Raw genomic sequence first — 21,041 nt, 5'->3', positions numbered from 1 at the left:
CCTTGAAGGAGAGGATCAAGGAAGGGACAGGATTGAAAATAATTGGATGAAAAAATTCACAGCCTGGGGCCAGGGAGGGGGTTTATAACAGTGGTCCTTTGTAAGAGCAGTTAGACTTGTAGCTAACTTTGAATTATGGAATTTGGTCCATGTGTGGAAGGGTTAGAAAGGTAGCTTTTGAAAAGACACGAGGATAACCTTTCTAACCATCCAGTGACATCATAAGATGCACAGGCTTGCTATGGGAGGCAGTAGGGACACAGTCACTGGAAATGCCCAAGGAAATGGAGGTTGCTGGGCCAGTGCTGACATGGGCTTCTGGGAGCGTCTTCTGCCTGCTTGGGTCCATGTCATCTAAAGTTTCTACTGACTCCATGTGCCTATTTTTTACATGATCTCCAGGTCAGAATTCATTTCTAAGTTTCTCCAGGTGCAGTCTCAGCACCTTCTCCCCTACTTCCCTCCCCAGCTATAGGTGTGAGGTTTCACTCGGCTTTAGAGGTTTCCGTGCTGAAAGGAAGGACTGGATCAGTGCGAGCCAGCAAGCTGATACCAAGGCTGTAAAGCCACCCACTTCCACAAAGCCTGGGCAGAACAGGAGAGACAGAGCATGTTGAATCATTCTTCAGACCCAGCTCCTGCTTTATCCATTGTGGTATCTTTTAGGTCTTTGTCTAAGGAGTAGGGCTGCTTTTTCATGGCTGCTATCATGCCTGTACCTATAAGTTCTTAAGCCATACAGCCATTATTTTTCATTCTGGAGGCTTTTAAAAGTCAAGTCTCATCCTCAAAGCTTCACTGGTGCACAACACTAAAGCAAAAATGGAAAGCTTCAAACGATGTGGCCTTGCACACATGCTTAGGGGCTTGAATAAGGCTTCAAAGAATTTAAAAAATGGTATTTCCACAGGAAAGTAAGAAGCTGAGGAAACTGGAACAATTCCTCCCAAACCTGGCCAATGATCCTTGTTGAGGATGCTGATTTGCCCTATGTTTTATGCCGGACTGTGCAAAATAAACAGTGTGCACAATGAGCACTAATTGCTTCATTTATCCTTCCATTTACCCAGGGGAACATCAGAGCTTATTCAGGCCCAGAATGGAAAATTACATGTTGGAGAGAAAAGAGCCACACTGAAGGGATGACAATGCAATTCAGGTTCTGTTCGTTCACATATTTTATTTATCCAGTGAAGAAAGGAAAAAAAAGACAGAACTTGAAGGTGGCACAAATGCTGAGAGAAGACCAAGGTCACGTGTCCCATTTTCCTCAGTCTAATTTAAATCTACAGATTAAATAAAAGTGCAAAGGGGTGAGATGAACATTTTGCTGGAGAATAAAATGTCTCATTTGAGAAAGAAAATCCTTTTTAAGGTTAATCTCCGCTCCGGGTTTCTTACTTGAGGATGGCTTGCTTTTGTCTTTATAAAAATATGACAGCATTGTATAATCTGCTGGGGTTGGATATTTAAGAGTAGGTAGCGAGGAGGCTGCTGACTTGGCAAACTTCTGGGAGTCCAGGTCTGAGAGAATTCCACCGCGGTGAGAGCCACAAGGACATTGCAAACATCCTTGATGGCAGAGACATGATGACATATGGCGAAAAACGAATCTCAGACATCATAGTCCAGGACCCCCATTATCCAGATGGGGAAACTGAGGCCCAGGAGGTTAATTTCCCCAAGATCACACAGCTAGTCAGTGGTAGGAACTCAAATTTCCTGGCTTCTAATTCAGTGCTTTTAGACACTGCATAAATACCTATTCCTAGCATTAATTTCTCTCCCAAGATTCTAAAGTTGGCAATTTTAGCCTTTTGAGTAAAAAAAGTGGAAAAAACAAAAAAGCTTTGCTGCCAACTCTGATAAATTTGTATCCAATCTCAGGAACTTCATGTTAAGATATAGTTAAAAGACTAATGTTTGGGTCAAAATCAGGGCATTTGCTTTTTCTATGAACACACACAACAATATCTTATACGCAGTGAGACAGGAATGGAGGGCAGCACCACACAAGAAAGATTAGAAAAACCAATATTCAAAAATGAAATGGACCATCTTGGCCATTGGTCGGCTGGTCTAAACTGCAGCTCTTTCCAACAACACGGAAAATGACACAAAGTCACAATATATGAGAGGGGAGTTCCAGAGGGCTCCAGGAGGGCACACAGAAGTACCCCTTTAAGCAGCTGGGTGCATGTGCACAGGTTCACACACGGCATCCACCTTCAGCAGACCCACCTGAATTGAATGAGGGTGAGCCCACGCACTCTACTGCCCATGGCCGAGCATAGCCCTGGGGCAAGTCAACGCCACACATCCCTGTCATCCTGAAAACTGACCTGCTCTGTTTCAACACTGTGTGTAAATTAGAGAGGGGAGGACTGAGGTGGGAAAACTTTCAGGTTGCTGCTATAGGCTGGACATTTTGAACCCTGGTCAAAGTGACTGGAATCTTCGTTTCCCCCGGGCCCGGAGCTTTTGTAACGGGCTGGGTGTGGGCCTTGATGTCTGCTATTCGCTCTTTAAACTTCTGCTGAAGGAATTTTTCTTCTTTGGAGTAGCTTTTTGCAAACACCGACATCAGCAGGCACCCTGCCATGGACGTGCCCCCAGTGCAGAAGAGAACGGCTCCTGCCAGCTTGCACATGTCAAGGGCTCCGTTAAACTGGACAGCATGAGTGTCAACCACCACAAAATCGGCTTCGCCAAAGGCTTCGATTTTGGGGGGCACAAGAAAGCCCACTGCCAGAACAGTCAATCCAAGAATCACGAAGACTGTGCCAGAGATGAGTCCGACCTAGAGAAAGACACAAGGAAGCAAGCCAGAATAAGCACGGTGCTTCAGCACTCCCTGAGCCCTCCAGGGCAGGACTTGTCTTATTTTTTGGGAAAAGTGAATTTTCCTGGTCACTCCAAATTTTTATGAGATGCCTACATAGTTTTCTAGTCAATAAAGAAGTTGAAAGTAGGACCTTTCTGACTTTAATGCCAACCAGAAACTGTAGCACTGTCTTGATTTTTCCTTTGAGCTTTCTATTTGTACAATGCTTTGCTTTTTTGACCCCCTTTTGCTTACATCATCCAGTTTTGTCTTGAGGAAGAGAAAAGTAGCCCTGATACCGGGGAGCTGACCTGACTAGGCCTGGATGCTGTTAGAAGCTGGCCTGGAGCTCACCGTGACATCATGTTGTTCTCCTGTTGACACAACGGATGTCACAGAACATCAACATCAGACAAGCTCATTCTGCAGCTGTGATGAAGTGAGACAAAACAAGACCACTTCCTAATTTTACCTAAGCACAGACAAAAACAAGGTCATTGTGGAAACCAAGAAAAACATGCCTGCTCCATTCTCCTCCACCCCCTGACTCTTGGCTAATATGAATGATCGCTGCTTTCTACCAATTACAGCTTTAGTCTCACTCTAGTCTGCCCCCACCGTAGTTAAGATTTATTAAGATACCCAATCACAGAACTGTCCCTGACAATCCAAAGCGAGCTCCTGCTTCCTTAGACCCTCCCCTTAGTCACCCAACCAAAGCCCACATCCTATAATACGTCCTTTCTCACACTTTCTTACTGAAATGCCCCAGGATCCCCTATGGTGTCATTCTCTCTCATTGTGATGAGTAATAAACTCAACTTGTTCAACATATAGGTATGTTCCTAATGATTTCAGCTGGAGGACATTGACAGTCTGTTAACTCGTCTATTCCCTAAGTAAGTGGGGAGGAAACCATCCCTGCCAGCCTCGTGGAGGGTAGGACACTGGCAAGTTGCAGAGGCAGGGCTAGAAGCCACAGATCTGATCTCCAGGCCAGCGTTCTTTCTCCTCTAACATGTAGCTGTTTAGGCTTTCCTTGTGCAGTTGGTGAGAAGTGTTAAGAATAGCAGATGGAGATTAAACTGCATTAGCTCCAGTTCTAATAAAATGTAACACACTAAAGATGGAAAGCAACATACCATTTGGTGGTTTAAGTTCACGGGTTTGGAATTAACAGACTCAGGCTTGGATTCTAGCACTGCCAACTAGTATTTGAATCATATAGGGAAAGTCACTTAAATGTTCTAGTTGTCAACTTCCTCATCTATAAAATGATGAATGATAAGGGTACCTTTCTCATAGACTAGTTGTGAGAACTAAATGAGATCATGCCTGAAAGCACTTAGCCCTCTGCCTAAGTAATACACTATAATAAGTAGTTATTATTATTATTTGGAAATGTACCTCTTGTAAAATTATGCTACACTGGCGACAGCGTCACAACAATCACTCAGAACTTGGAATAAAGAACAGCTAATATAGTTATGTATTTTTCAACCACATTTTTCATTTCCTCCTGTTCCTGACTGCTTTTAGTTAGAAAAACAAGGTTGGGAAAATAACCAAATGCATAACACCATCTAATCTTGAACATTTAAAGTATATTTATTTAACTTATTTATTTATTAAATTTCAGGGTGATACACTAATAAAGAAAGTTTGGATAATAGAAGGAAAACATATTCACAAATCCATCACCCTAACAAAGGGGGAAAAAGAGAACTAGTATCATTGAGCATCTACTGTGTCCTAGGCATAGAGCTAGATATGTTTTCACTTAATCCTCACCAGCATTTTATGAGAGGAAGGTATTTTTATTCCAATTTCACCTATAAGAAACTAAAGTTTATAGGGTCAAAGAAGCATAGTTCAAGGTCCCAGAGTTAATAGATGGTGTGGCTGGGCTCTACCCCAGGTCTGCGTGACTTCTAAGCTCTATTTCCCACTTTTATTCACCCAAAATACTTCACCAATTACTATTTTGTATATTACCTGCTATTACTTTTAAAAAATTACAATAGAGTTTTAGTTACCCCATAGGGGCAAATTTCCCATTATGTAATATAGTAAAGACACTGAAAAACAGAGTCAATATAATGTCTTCTGAAAGAAATAAAAACTATTCTATATAAGATTTAAGTACTACAGGAAAAATTGGGTTGCAAAATATAACATTTTTGGATGGCTTTCTACATTTTTCTAAAAATGGTGGCAAATCAATTCACCTCCACAAAGTAACCATTATTTATAACTTTTAAAAAATGACTCACATTGGAAAATTCTGAATGCACAAATGAAATTAACTTAAATATCCATGGTGACATGCTTCATATGTCACTAAATTACCTTCCTCCTCAAGAACTGGCACTAATTCTTAAAAATTGAGAGCAGCAAAAACGTATCCATCTTAGTTTCTGAGGTTCTTAAGAGCAACTGAGGCCAATGTTCTCCGTCTTCTATTTCTGTCTCGTCTCACAACAGCTCTCAGTCCAGCCTTGTGCTCAATAAATATTCCCGACTGACTTACTTAAACCAGCAGACTGCTGGATATGCAGCCAGGTGATTGATTCTCAGAGCAGTCTGCTCCTCAACTGAGCAGTGCTTTATGGATTAAAATCTGCTCTTGGAATATCACTCAGAAGCTAAAAGGCAAGCCATGCCTTGCAGATGGCAGAATTCCTGCTCACTCCAAGAACTGGAAAGTGGTTGGCCTCCCTGAGCCTTCTCCCTTTTACTTGTTATGTCAGAGTATCAGAGAGATGCCTGCTGTCTATGGAGGGGAGCACGACCTAATGAATAGCTAATCCCAGGATTCATCAATGCCAGTCTAATGAGGATCTCCAAGAGATGCACCCAGAGCACTCCACACCTGTTAGAACATGTCAGAGAGAGCCTGGGATGCTAGGTGTGAAGGAGCAATGAGGGGTTCACAAGGGAGCTGTGTCTTCACTTCCCTGAAAGTATAATGGAGGTGAGGAGGGATGTTGGGAGACATCAGCTTAATCCTGGTACCATGTTGGAGTACTGGAAGGAACAAAAATTGGGAGAGTGATGCCATACAGTATTATAAAAATTGTCTCTGGACACAGCTCTAAGTTGAAGTGGTCCTAGGTTTAAGAGAAAGGGGGCTGTATTAGAGTTTTAAAAAGTGCAACACAGAGGTCTTCTAAGGGTCTAAGAGAGCAAAACAGATCTGTTTGGGGCCATGTAGAAGAACTGGAATGCTCCTGGGCAAGGGGCTCCCCCAGGCATCCCAGAGTGGCCTGAGGCTGGGGTGGTTAGATCAACACCAACAGTGAGAGAGAAGGACCTCTCCAGGCTGAGACAGACCCTAGAGACAGCAGCAAGGAGAGTTTTTGTATTGTGACTTCCAATGATCCTCTTGACTGTGGGGAGGATATGTGAAAACCCAGTCCCTGATGTTGGAAAGGAGGATTGGACAGAGAAGAGAACTTGGGTTCCAGAAATTCTGCTACTAGGGGCAACAAGCCAGAGACTGCTGTTATTTTGACCAACATCCCCTTCGCTGTATTTCCGTGAGCTGATGAGGTCTGAAAATGCAGTTTACTCCAATAAGCAGAGCTGGCAGCAGTAATAGCGCAGCTGTTCTGGCAGAGAGGAGGCAGTAATGACTGTTGGAAGCAAGAACTAGCGTGTCAGGGAAGAACAGCATGGTGGGGCCGTGGAGCTAAATGTGAAAGGAGCCATCTGGGTTAGAGGTAATTCAGGGGAAGTGCATTAAGAGTGAAGACTGGATTTTCTTCTTCTTCAGCCCTCAGGGATGCTGCTGACCTTTCTTTAGCAGGACCTGAGCTCTGAGTGGTGTCACCTGCCAGCAGTGATGGCAGATTCTAACCCAACTGTCCTGACCCTCTTGCTTGACCTGCTTGTAGGGACACTGAGCTTTACAAAGCAACAACCATTGCCAGGCTATGATATAGGTCCTTCCACATACCTTATCTCATACAGTCTTCACAGTGCTCCCTTTCCTGGGTAGTGGTATCCCTCATTACCTCTTCTACATTACAGAGACTCTCTCCCTCAAGCGCATGAACACATTCAATCGCGTGCATCTTCAAAATTCTATTCTGGAGCCCTGTGTCCCTCTCCAGCCACTGCTTGAACTCATTCCTACTCTTGATAGCCAAGCTTTGTCCTCCACAACTTCACTTACGGTGTTCTCGTGGAGGTCACCAATGACTTCCTAATTGTCAAGTCTTATCTCATTTGAATATTCTGCAGTCATTGATGTTAAACACTTACGTGTTCGTAAAATCCTCACATATTGTTGTCCCAGACACAACTCTCTCCTGTTTCTACATCTCCTTCTTTAATATCTCCCTCTTAACCTGCTTTGCCAGGCATTCTTTTTAAATTATTGATGTTCCCCAGACTTAGACTCATTTCTCTTGTTCACTATGTTCTCTCTATGGTTTAAACTGTGGCTACCGTTTCAATTCCTACCTACATATCAGTGACTTCCAAATCTCCAGCTCTAGCTTACATCTCTTTCCTGGGCTCTAGCCTCATATTTGTGACAGCCAATAGGAGGATCTACACAAAACTGTCCCAAAGGCTCCTCAAACCTAAGACATTCAAAATGGTACTCCTTCCTTCCTTCCCAATTTTCTGTCTGTGTTCCTGCCATCCACCCATTCACTGTCCTTCCTTACATTCATAGTCCATAGATAATTAAACCTTATTGATTCTACCTCATAAAACTCTCTTGAATCTTGTCTCTTCTCTCCATCACCACAGCTACTTAAGGGTACAGACCACTACTATATCTAGCCTGGATCATTGCAACAGCATTTTGATGGTCTCCATTGCTAGCCTCATCCTTCTTTGCCATCCTTTTAGTGCCATCTAAGAAAGGGTTTAAAAACAGAAAGAATACCACCTGTTTTCTCTTCTTAAGAGGCTTCCATAGCTCCTCTCATCTATACTATAAAACCAACTCCTTAATATCTAGCAAAACGTTGAAGATAAATCTAAGACAAAAGTTTAAACTCTCACTTAGCTCAGGGGGGAAACTAGAGAGATCAGGACAGATAGGAGGTTAATGGGGGTATTGAGAGAAAAGAGAGGGACCAGAGTCACTTTCCTTTTTAGTAAGGCTGTGCAGGAGGCAGTCTTGCCTTTACCTGTACATCACTGTTCAACACCCTCTGAGAAATTTCTGATATGGGTTGAGGAGAAGGGAAGAAGGAGGATAACACTGAGGTGAGGAAAGAATAACCCTGGGGTCAAAAGACTGCTCCCATTAGTTCATACCTGCAACACGGAGGCTGTTTCTTGCACAGACAATCAAGTGACAACAGCCTTAGTCAAGGTCAAGTACAAGGATAAGAAAGAAGAATTCTACCACAGCTTGTTTGGTTCCTGGGCAGCAGCAGTGAGTGGCAGGGGTTTGGTGAAACCATGTCACATAGATTTTTGCAGATGGAAGCAGTTGCAGGCATTGGGATAAAGTAGTAGTGACTGAGGTAACCAGGCAGTAATCCAGAACCTGTGAGGCATAGAGAATGTGTGTAATACTGCGAGCGTGTGTGTGTGTGTGTTTATACCTGATTGTGAGATGATCTCCCCAAGAAAGCCTACATTTATTATCTTGCCTCCTCACTGTACTCAAGCTAGCAGGTTCTGGGGGAAATTTCCATTTCACAGCTTTTCAAAGTCTTCCATGATCTGGCTCTTATATGCATTCCCATGTTCATCTCTTGACTCCTCTCCTCCAACTTCTAAATTTTCACCCCAGCCACACTGAACTGTTTGCAGTCTCCTAACATACCATCGTCTCTCATGACTCAGCTTTTGCAAGCTGCCTGGGATGCCCTGTTCCTGCTTATTTACAGGTGATTCCTTTTGAGGCTGCATCAGGTCCTGCCTGCTCCCAAACCCTGTGCTCCCGGTAAGCACTGTGACTACTTTCAGGGGAGTGTTTATCACGTTGGATTGTAACAACTGGTGTGCATGTCTGCCTTCCCTATGTGACTGTGAATTCCTTCAGGTCAAAGCTATATCTTCTTCACAGGTGAAGAATAGTGTCTTATTCACAACTGAGCTCCAGAGCCTACCACATAGCCTTCTGCATAGTGGACATGCAAACATTTGTGGAAAGAAAGAACAGCATTGTGAGATAGATGTTATGTTGAACCATGTGATAGAGCAAAGACTCTAACTCAGGTCCATTTGATTCCAACCTCTGTTCTCATTAAGCCCCTTCACGCTGCCCATTGGCTTGAGAGCAGAGTCCTATGGAGGCATTGTGAGCATAGCCCCCAGTGACAGACCAACATGCCCTTAGCAAGAGTATAGTGGAAGAGGAGAAAGGGGAAGTCCACAACTTGAACCACCTACAGACACAGTTTGAAATGAAAGAAAAAATTATAAAAAAGAATCATGATGGAAACGTCTATAACCAGTGCCTTTCTCTGTATTGGTAGAAAGCATTTCATAAACCCATTGGGATGAATTCACTTATATTCCTTAGGAGGAAACCCTAGAACCATTGCTTTATTCCCTTGGTAGAGGTGAGGTCTGTAAGACAGTGAATTCTTAGGCTATTCAGGTTGACTGTAGGCTTCTGAATGCCCAGTCTAGTGTTTTATGATTAGGATATGAGTCTCAAAAATTTGGATTTTTCTGGAATATAATCTCTAGGAGACAATGGACTTCTGCTGTTTTTATTCTCTGAAGAAGGTCCAGCACAACAGGGTACAAATACTTTTGGATCTTGTATGTCTGAAATCAAAGGGAAAAAATTTCGAAATCTGATCTATACCTATATATTATTTGATGTATTTACAGCTTCACATATCACATAAGCACTAGTGCTTTGGATCCAAATGAATGCTTACAATATTTTGTATGTCAGTGGCATTTTAGGCTCTTGGCACAACAGATCTGTCAGGCAAATATTTGTTTTTTTGACACATACAGAAGCAACCACCCACTTATCTGGGTAAATACAAGATGTGCCAAGCTTGGCTATGTATTTCATTGGTACAGACCAGTAAAGATTCATCAGAGGTGACATTTCTACAGGGTAAGGATGCTGGTTTGACCAACTCTAATACAGAGTATGTGACTATGTAACAAAGGTCTTGGGTAATCCATGTTAACAACTATGTTACCCAATACTTTATTTATTAACTAGATTTCCAGTTTTATTTCCATTTCAGAACTCAACATTCCATATGGCATCTGGTAATAGTAGCTAAAACATTGGGTGCTTATTGAGTGCATTCCAGACATTGTTTTAAGCTCTTTGTAAATATTATCCTATTTAATTCTCACAGCTTTATGTGGTAAGTAATATAAATATCACTATTAGAGGCCCATTAAGGTCAATTGACTTGCCCAAAGTTACAGAGCTATTCAAAAGAAGAGCTGGGGTATGAACCCGTGTAATCTGAGGACAGAATCCACACTCATAATCATTATGCTACATTGCCTCTTGTTAAACCATATTGTCAATAAATTGTAAGTTTATGTCAATATCAATATCAAAAATTCTGAGATCTTTTGGGAGAAAGCTGGAAATTATTGGAAATCCCAGAGACGCCGAATGTTAGAGCTGGAGGGGACCTGAGACATCATCCAAGGCTGCATCTTCTCAGCATCCCTTCCTGAATCTTCATCCTTTTCTTGGTTTTCAAGTATTGGAACGTCCAAGTGTCCTCTTCTCTGCTATGTCCCTACTCTTTTCCTAGGTGATAAGCTCTAATATGGTGCCTTATATACATTCAATATGTCAGTGACTCCCAATCTATGAACTGCTGTCTAAAATACCACTACAGATCTCTTACAAGTCTAATAGGCATCTCCAATATAACATGGCCAAGACCAAACTCAGTTCCCCACCCATCCCATTGATCTCCTAATGCTCTCCATCCCAGTAAATTATAAGATCATTCACTAAATTGCCCAGGCTGCAAGCCTTAGAGTCATGCTTGACTCCTCTTTCTCTCATATCTAATACATCAGTATGTCCTGACAGCTCGGCCTTCAAATTTTATGCTAAATCTGACTACTCACCATCTCCACTAACACCGCCTTATCTAAGTCACCATCATCTCTTGCTGGGGTACCTTAACAGCCTTCTAAATAATCTAGCTGCTCCTACCCTTGTCCTTCTGTAATCTATTTTCCATACAGTAGCTAGAATAATCCTGTTACAGTATTAGTCGGATCATGTCACTCTTCTGCTAAAATTGTTCAGGTGGCTTCCCCAGTCTCTCAAGGGAAAAGCCAAAGTCCACGCTTTCATCCATGAAGCTCTAGGGAAAGCATCTGTGCCTTGTTATTTTTCTGAATTCATTACCTGTGCTTTTCACCTTTCTCATTCCATTCCAACCAGACTGGACCTCTTGCTATTTTTCAAGTGCACCAAATTTGTTCCCACTTCAGAGCTTTTGGACTTGCTATTTTCCCAGCCTAGAATGACCTTCTGCCAGATCATTTTATGGTCTTCTCCCTCAGCTCATCCTGGTATTCGTCCAAATGTCATACTCTCTGAAAGCTTTTCTACAATCAGCATATCTAAATATCAGTCCCCGCAACACTCCCTATCCTCTTCTGACTTATTTCTCTTCATAGCACTTGTCACTGTCTGACATTCTTTTATGTGGTTTATTTGTGTATGGTCTGTTTCCCATGATAGATTGTAAGTTCCATGAGGGCAGGGCCTTTTTCTTCTCCCATTTGCCACTTTAATCTCTAGCACTTTGAAACTTCTTGACACAGAACAGGTGCTCACTAATTATACGTTGAATGACTGATTACTGAATTGTCTAATGAGGCTCCTTCATTTGAGGAAGCTGAAGCTCAGAAGGCCTCATAGTTACATACCTGGTAGAGGTAGAGCTGGGACACTGACCACTGTGTTATGTCTCAGCACTAGCTCTCTCTACTCAATTCTTTTTAATAGTTGATGTAATTTGTCAAGTGATACCTACCAAGCCTGTAAGGGAGGCTGAAAGCATATAATGTTTTGCCTATAGATGGCTTCACAGTTGGTGAATTTAGCGGCACATTAAAAACAGTAGCAAAAATAATAATAATTAATGATGGCAATTATACCTACTTAAATTTAACCTGCAAATCAACAATTGTGCTGAGTTTACAGGTCTTCTTCAGCCCAAGGTTTACATTCTCCTTTCCTAAGGGAAGAAAACTGCATTTAGAGAAACCAGGAGTGATGCACACACAGAGAGTACCAAACCTCTCAGTTCTCTAGAGCTACGGTATTTACCATATCCAATAACTTTCCCGTTTCCTGAGTTAAACACACGCTGTTTACTTACCTTCCAGAATACTGAGCTCCACCTGTTAGGTGATCTCTGGATCTGGAAATCATCCTCATACTCCCAGATTGAGGTGGTACAGTCCTCATAAAACTGGTGCAGGTAGGACCGGACTCCGTAGCGCTGGTACCCACCCTCAGTAGCAGCCTGTGCCTGCTTGGACCCACAGATGTTGCTGCAAGAACTCATCCTTCCCAGCTGGAATGACAACATCCACAAACGTCAGCCCCATGGGTCCTGGCCTCAGGATCAAATGGCATATTAAAGGTGAGAACTAGGCTGAGTAATGTTAGCCTATTTGAATAATGCTCTTTTCTTAAGAGAAAAGACACTTTTAAAGACCTGTATTTCTTATAAGCTGCACTTCTTTTCTACTTAATGCAAAATTACCCCAAATACTCAATGACTAGAACAGGTTCTCCAAAATGAAACAAGACACTCAGCACAGCTCATTTAAATTATGCAAAAATTTAAGCACGAAGCACATGAGAAATGGGAACAAAGCAGCTGGGATTTTCATTGTCTTGACAAGAGATCTTTAGTCTCTTAAAATCCAGTAGTCTATACTCTTACACTTTAAGGAATTAGGCAGGTGCTCTCCCTTGCTACACATGGAATTTGGCTTAGACTGTCCTTTCAGATGCTTAACCATGTTCCCTTGAGGAAGCTACTTAGTGCTACTCTTAGCAGCTTGAAATTTTGCCTTTAGATCTCATGCATCTTGCTCTAACGTTTTAACTAATTTCCAAGTTGTATGAAAGCCTTATTAAAAAGTTGCTGAGCAACTTACGCTTCATGCTTTATTAATCACAAAGGGCTTGGCCAATAATTTACACCTTACTGACTCTAATATCAGATAGTTCAATCATTATTTGTAGATACATCCTTCCATGTGGGATGCTAGAGCTTAATGGAGGCAGTAGATCTAGCCTCTTGTTATTTTCCATGAAGTGTCTAGTATACATAAGAATTCAGAGAATTCTTAAATGAAGCTATGCTCTGGGTGGGTTGTTTGGGACTCTGCCTTCTTAAGATAGAAATTTCTATTTGGTTTGACCTAATCAGTACATCTAGAGAGAGGCTTTTGGTGATGAATTTATGGTTTAAAAAAAAGCAAAGGGATTACTAGGGAATAGCAATTTTGGTGAGTAAGGGAATTCTCAGTAATCTCTGTTTGTTCTTTGTTTTTCTGATCTCCATATAAGCAGATAAATATGCAGCTGGAGAAGTGAAATACTTCTTTGGGCTTTTTCAATTGTCCTCTAGATGGTTTACCCTGTGAGGATGCAGTCAGTCTCAACATGACAAAGTAAAAAACAATTTAGAAGAGTATTTTCCCATTGAACCAGATTCTCTCAGGGCTTGTGCTATAATTCAGGCTAACAGAAGACATAGTAAATGTGTCCAATTACTTATCAAGAAACCAAGTAGTAATGTTTATCCAAAAGGAAAAAGTTAACCTAAGTTCTAACAAGTGCCCCTGCGTGGCCACTATGTTTGGTTGGATAGAATCATACGGCTAAAATGAAAGTTGCAGCCAGGGATAGTTAGCATTTCTCTATTCCATGACTGCAAAGTGAACTCGTAAGAATATCTTGTAAATGTGCGCTGTTAGCCACGAATGGGTTTTGATTAGAAAATGTAGTCACATTCAGGACAATATGGAGCTATCTTAGAAAAATGATGTAAACAGGTGCTACTGATGGTGACCAGTAATGTCATCTTTTAAAGTGATGGTCAATATTACATTTAGTGCCTACCTCCCCGTACCTTCTTCCTGTTTCAGGTAGAGCTATCATCTGAAGAAATCACCCAGGAGGACACGGCAGGGAAGGCAATTTATTTTATACTTTTAAACATTTCAGAAGGATATTATTTCATAAAAAATATCAAGATTGTAGAATGTACTCTGCCTGATTAGAGCAGCAAAGTCTGATGGATGAAATTCTTTTGTTAACCTAGTTTTCATATTTTAAATTCTAGGATGATCTCTTCAGTACCTTTTATTCAATGCTTATGCAATAAAGATGATTAATAAGGGCCTATTACTAGTGAATATAAGTAGAATAATTTAAAAAGTACTTTCTTTTAAGACATCCTAATAAAATTTTGGTCAAAGGGAGGTGGGAATTGGTATTATTAATTCTGTTTGTCATTGAAGAAAGCTGGGCATAGAACAATCATCTGCTAAATGTTACACTATGAGTCAGGGAGCAGGTGAAAGATGACAATTAATACAGTAAGCAGGAGTATGAACTGAATCACACATTTGCATAATCAAAACCAACTCATCCAAATACATATTTTCAGATTTTCTATAAAGCATCAGAGACTTTAACATGAACAAAGGAAAAAAATAGACAAGATAGTGGTAAAAAAAATCCTTCATAGCAACAGTAAGAGTTATTTTCCTTAGATGCTGAAGTGGTTCTTTCTCAGGATTGAGCTTTGATGCAGAGCAGGACCATCTGACATGTTGTAGTCATTCCCTGCACAGCTTGTTTCTGGCACACTAGGTTAAATGTTTCTGCTTTATAAGACGAGACTCAGTAGTCCAACTTTGTTAAACACAATATGGGTAAAATCATAAAAGAGATAGAAAGTGTCATAAAACAAATGTTTTTGAGCCTGAGTGATGAAAGGCTCTACTCTAAGTCAGAATGGATTTTTAGTGATGTTAGATACATTCCAGAAAAGGGATCCTAATGAGTTTTATTTTCTCCTCCAGGTGCACAAAGCAAAAGAACATGGTCTGCACTGTGTTAACCACACAGTTCAGAGAATGGGCTCTAACGCTAGTTCTTGATCTGCAGCTTACTGCTCATGACCTCTCAGGCAAACTCTTTAACCTCTCTGGGCTCTGGTTTCATCATCCTCAAAATAATATGGTTGGACCAGATAATCTCTAATTCCTTCCACATGAGGTTTTTCCAGGCGTCTTTGGCCATGAATCTACAGAATGAGTCAATTATTTTTGTTGGATAAACAGCTAGTTTACTGATTTCTCACCTCCTCCCACACCCTCATTGATAGATTGTCAGATTGTCCCCAATTCTGCTTTATTCTAGTACGTATGAAGCTTCAGTTTAAAAGAGCATATGAACTACTAGTTAGGTTAGTTACTTGGTATTAAGTAGACTGGATGGTTGTGTATTGTTTATTTGTTTAACAAGTTACTTCAGTATCACGTATGTTGCCTAAAATAGTAGTCCCTGCATGGACTACATCACGTTCATCACCAACAGTCTAGTTTCCATCTATCACCACACAAATGTCCCCATTTACCCCTTTTGTCCTTCCCCAATGCCCCTTCCCCTACGGTAACCATCAATCTGTTCTCTGTCTCCATGTGTTCGTTCATTTGTTTTTAGATCTTCCACATATAAGTGAAATCACATGATATTTGTCTTCTCTGTCTGACTTATTTCACCTAGCATTTTAACCTCAGGGTCCACCCATGTTGCTGCAAATGGCAATAGTTCACTTTTTTTATGGTTATTATTCCATTATATATATATATATATATACACACCATATTTTCTTTATGTATTCATCCATCAGTTGGCACTTAGGTTGCCTCCAAGTCTTGGCTATTGTAAATAATGCTTCAATGAACATAGGGGTGCATATATCTTTTTGAATTAGTGTTTTTGTGTTCTTTGGAGAAATACCCAGAAGTGGAATACTTGGGTCATATGGTAGTTCTAGTTTTAATTTTTTAAGGAATCTCCATACTGTCTTCTAGAGTGGTTGCACCAATTTACATTCCCATCAGCAGTATACAAAGGACTTTTGGTGTTGAACATGATGTAGTCTATACAGAAGTCAAAATATAATGATGCACACGTGAAATTTATATAACGTTATAAACCAATATTACCTTAATTAAAAAAAAATAACAGTCTCTGGGGGTCTTAGAGATTTCATACATCTTTCCAAACATTTAACTTGTTGGGATTCACTCCTAGAGGAGAATGATCACTTGGGGGAATATGAATTTTAAAATATAACATAATAGAGTGAGAATTTTGCACTTACAAAATCTCAACAATTACATTCCTCATAGGGAAGCCAGTAACTTTTTGCCCCAGTATAAAAAATGTTACAGTTATTTGGAATCTACTTGGTTGACTGACACCTTCAGCATCATAAAGAAGATATACAAGGTCACGTCATAAAATCACTTTAAAAGCTGGGCAATTATTATATAATAAACTAGGGTTGAGAAGAAATGGAAAATAAGTCAAAAGCTTTTTAGCTTGAATTATCATTTACTTAATGAGTGAGTTTTCATGAGAATTCTGGTGTTTTTATTTCAATAACTATAGTAGCAGTAGCAAAAACAACACGTTAAATCTATGACTGTTGTTAAATGATGAATCCTGGAGGGTGTCTTTCTGTAGAGAAAGCCTAATGTCTCAGGAAGTGCATGAATGGAGGGTGGAGAGTGAAAATATTTTTCAGTATTGTATTTAAATGAGTCTATGTGAATATTCATTTTATAAACACTTCAGTGGAGCCTGTTGGATCCTCGCTGCCTACATTGCCATCATGATGGAACACAAGCAACATTAGTGTCTGGTTGTTTGGTCATCTACGAAGAGGGGATTGTTCTCATTCTCCTTGAAGGACATTCCAGGTGCTGATAAGTGAGGATCCATCCATGGTTTTCTTCCCATAGTATCTATCTCAATTGCATGCACAGTTATACATTAAATGGATATTTAATTCTCAGAAACACAGCCCACCTATCATACCCCAGAGACCCATAGAAGGAGAAAATCACACCTTACCTCCTCTCCCAAACTCTTGTGAGAGGCTTTCTCCAATCAGCATATTAAATATGAGCCCTCAATTACTCTCTCTGCCTTTTTCCAGATTTGTTTCTCTTCATAGCACTTGTTACTACCTACACTCTATTATGTGCTTTATTTGTTTATGGCCTGATAGACTGTGTACGTGATAGACTATAAGCTTCATGAGGGCAGGGACTTTTTATGTCCTGTTTACCACCTTAATCTCAAGCACTTTGAAACTTCTTGGCACAGAGTTCTACATGGGTTGATGTGAGTGATGACCTAAGTGTTCCTTTATTTTTCATTCCTCTCTTCCTTCAGTGTTTTTAAAGCACTAATTATGTAGCAAATTATGTCAGATAATGGTTTCAAAGATGAGTGAGGTACAGTCTGCTCTCAATGGACTCTTGGATTAGAAGGTGAAGTATCCCAGAAGCAATAAGTGCAACAAAACGGCAACCAAAAGACATATTTGCGATGGGAGGGAGTGCAACTGCTGAGACTCCCTTGAACAATTCCTCTATTAGGCAAACAAACCCACATGTATATTATCATGATCTCTATGTGTACCAACACACTATGGTATCAATTTGTTGGAAATTTGAATTTCAGTTGAATATATGCAGTTACTTTTTATTTTACTTGAAAAACGTCCGTAGCCATAAAAATATAAATAAGTCTTTATGCCTAATGAAACTCTAAGAATACCATAGACTTTACATTATTGGTCTTCATGGTCTCCTTGAGAGAAGAGAGGCAGAAAATTGCGGCACAAAAAGGATGAGTGTTTTCCCATGGCTCTATGTGTGAGTCAGTGTGAGGCCAGGCACAGGCCCTATTCTAGTTATTCTCTTTGAAACATCATTCAATTTTTCATACTGCTTTTCTCTCCCATAAAATCATTCTGAGATAATGAGAGTGAAGTTCCCATTAAAGCCACTTTTCCACAGGGCCAGTGCTGCAAGGTATAGACACATAACTGATTTAGACCATTTATTCCACACAAAACCAAAAGGTCAATTCACTTAAAAGACAGACTCAGAGTGGATGCAGGAAGGCATGAAAGACTGCTAACAGCCTTTTTACTTTTAAACCAGAGATTGTGGCTCTATATTATGAGATTTTTTTTATATCCTCTAAGTCAGTGGATATGCAGCCACTTTTATACTTTTTAAAAGAGGGGTAATAACATGCAATTATCTTATTACTTTAATCCTTCAAGATATATTTTTAAGTAAAATATATAAAATACAAAATCAAAATAAGAAGAGGAAAAAGAATCTATATTCTCTTTAAATTTCTTCTTTATCTACATGCAGACCACAAGGTGCTTATAAATTTACATGGGACAAGGTTTGACTCTTACCTTTGAAATCCTTCTCTTCCTCTTCTTATTTGTTTACTCTTTGAGCTTTCTTTTTAACAGTGCATTCTTCAAACCTATTTAAGAAAAAAAATCTCTGCAGAGTGCGATCCAGATAAAAATCTAAATTTCATAAGCCATTCTTATAACTTGTAAGGAATCATTTTAATGTTGACAAAAACATTGACAAAGGACTTCTTGTTCAAAAGCAAAGGTAGCTTTTTCCTTACAAAAGTATAACATATTTTATAACTTTTTAATGGGTGCTAATCAGAGTTCACAGAGTAAATCAGACAACATAAATGAAAAGGGCCTTTAAACTATAACACACTGTACAAACGCTATTCTTATTTTAATATAATTATATTCCACGTAGTCAATAATCCCAACAAGACTGATCCATTTGTATTTTGAAAATTCTAAATAAAAAGATTGTTTCCTAAATACTCTAGAATGGATCTATTTGGTACCTGTTCCATTATATGGTAAAATACATTAATCTTATAGCCAGTGTGTTTTGTGATCTGTTTACATGCATTTTAGATTTAGCAAGGCTCTTTGGATGATTTTCTCATTAGGTTGATTTTTACTCCTATATCCATTTTCTTCCCATCATGATCATTTTACTTTCCATCTGCCTAAGAAAAGCAGGTGCTCATGCAAGATTTAATTAAAAATCCATTGCCAGCTATTGAGCTATTGGTTTCCTACATTACTCTAGTCATGTGAAATAAAATAACTGGGACCATTTTGTTCAAGAAGTCATTAAGAATTCTTTCTGATGAACCATTCCTCATCCATTTGCAGGAGAACCTCAAAGACTTGAGGAGATTAAGCTAGTTTAGGCCTGATAAACTGTTGTCAGTATTTTCTAGGTTCAGTCTATATGAACCATAGCCAAATCTTCTTCAAAACTCATTTTTTTGTCTGCAAATCTTATTTTGTGGGTCATATGTGAGCAGATTTGGGGAGAGAAGCAAATTATATTAGGATCCTGGATCTGGATAAGCAAAAGAAAACAAGTCTCTCTAATCTGTTCCTGTCTTTCTCAATTAAATGTCCCTTCTTTTTATCTGTCGCCTTCCCCATTTTCTTTGAAGGAAGTGACTCCACACATGCCCTTCACCGAAGGTTGGCCTGGTCTGGAGCCCAAGGAGCTCTCCATGGTGCTGAAAACATTTCTGCTACAGAGCCAGGAACCAATTAAGCAAACACCAGCTGTTTAACTCCAGCTGTTTTCTTTGAGGTCATCAGCTTGGGTCTAACGCCCGACCCAACGCCCCTTTCTAACAACACAAATAAGTAGTTCCTGAGATCATATCAAAACACTCGAACACCTTTAGACATGGCAAAGTAGTGGGGAGGGCAAGTGGGGGTTAAATTCAGCCTGGAAAATAAATCAAGCCAGCTTTACAAACTCCAAATATACGTATTTACTCTTGCCTAATATACAACTTTTCCTGTCTCACAGGAAAGAAACTCAAGTTTTCCCTGTACACCTCCCAAATTCTTACATAACACAAACCACAAACCGCCAAAGCGTGGAGTTGGCTACCCTTAATTTATTTGTGTTCACAGATTTCAAGACCACGGTTTTTGTAGACATTTGTGCACGTATAACAAACGTGAATGAGTTAGGGTTGTGTGTGTGTTGGGGCGGGGAGAGATACAGAGAAAGAGAGAGAATATGAATATATGTGCGTGAGGAGAGAGGAAGGGAAGAGAAAGGGAAGAGACGGAGAACTGGAGAAAGACAAATTGAGCATAGAAAGCCGCACCCCTGGGCTCCGCATGGCTTTACCTGCCCCCTCCGATCCCCTGACCCGTGGAGCAAGTGCAGCCAACTAGCCGCAGATCTCTCGCTGGGGTCCCATCGCCGCCGCCGCCGCCGCCGCCGCCGCTGCCGCTCCCGCCTCGCCAAGCTCAGTCTGAGCGAGATTGACAGCTGGGCGTCCCGCGTGCCCGCGCATCCGAGGCCCGCGCAGCTGCGGCCGCCGCCGCCGCCGCCACCAAAGGGGCCGGGTCCGCTCTGCGCGGGCAAGCGGCGAGTGGGCGGGGCCCGGATTGGGGTGGCACGCCAGACCCCCTTCCTGCCTGCGCCCCCGGGTATATGCTTCCCTGCAGGAGGGTGGCTGGCCATCTGGAAGGCTGGTCGGTGTGCCACGCTGCAGCTCTGCTGGGCCTGACGCCTTCTCTGCCTTTCTGCCTTGTCCACTCTTTTCTTCTCCTGCCCAGCACAATGGCTGACCGCAGCAGGCTCTATCCATATATATTTTTTTAATGAACAGAGAAGGCAGACAGACCTGATGTGTGTTTCTTTCACAACTACCCCATTTGGGATAAGGAGAGTCTTCTCCTCACCTCGTTTTTTTTTTTTTTTTTTTTTGTCCTTGATGAGACACGAGCTGAGGAGCTTGTCTGGCTGGCAAGGAGCTGCCCACCAAATTGTGCCCTTCCGGTTCCTCAGTCACCGCTGACCTAAACATCAGGAAGTCTAAATGGGTGAGATGGAAGAATGATGAAGAAAATGAATTAAATGATGCTGTTCAAGAAAAACTACACGAATGAAGGCAAGAAAGCACTAGAAAATGACCTGTGAATGTCTCAATTTGTGTAGGTGTGGGCAGGTTAGCATATTAATACTATGACTCCTACTTCAGAAGAGTTTCTGCAGACCACTGGTTAGTGGCATTTAATGAAAATGATTACTAAAATAGTTACTATTTGCACAGCCAATCCACACATAT

At 40.8% G+C, this 21,041-nt stretch overlaps 1 protein-coding gene across 1 annotated transcript; it reads right to left on the bottom strand.

Moving 5' to 3' along the window:
• Nucleotides 1-1,160: 1,160 nt before the first annotated feature.
• On the bottom strand, nt 1,161-20,788 carry NRSN1 (neurensin 1). The gene is made up of 4 exons (XM_008513515.2): nt 20,096-20,788; nt 18,298-18,371; nt 12,136-12,333; nt 1,161-2,800 (listed from the first exon to the last, which is right to left on the bottom strand). The coding sequence occupies exons 3-4, from the start codon at nt 12,322-12,324 to the stop codon at nt 2,402-2,404; spliced, it is 588 nt and encodes a 195-aa protein (XP_008511737.1). The 5' UTR covers nt 12,325-12,333; nt 18,298-18,371; nt 20,096-20,788; the 3' UTR covers nt 1,161-2,401.
• Nucleotides 20,789-21,041: the final 253 nt, after the last annotated feature.

Source organism: Equus przewalskii, chromosome 19 (assembly GCF_037783145.1).
Source record: "Equus przewalskii isolate Varuska chromosome 19, EquPr2, whole genome shotgun sequence".
NCBI lineage: Eukaryota > Metazoa > Chordata > Mammalia > Perissodactyla > Equidae > Equus > Equus przewalskii.
This window is presented reverse-complemented; position numbering and strand designations above follow the sequence as displayed.

What these genes read in the sequence shown, in the direction of transcription:
- NRSN1 (XM_008513515.2), bottom strand. Translation starts at nt 12,324, where the DNA reads ATGAGTTCTTGCAGCAACATCTGTGGGTCCAAGCAGGCACAGGCTGCT. An exon ending in GGAGCTCAGTATTCTGGAAG is followed by an intron (nt 2,801 to 12,135) that starts GTAAGTAAACAG and finishes GTCTTTCTCTAG; the next exon opens with GTCGGACTCATCTCTGGCAC.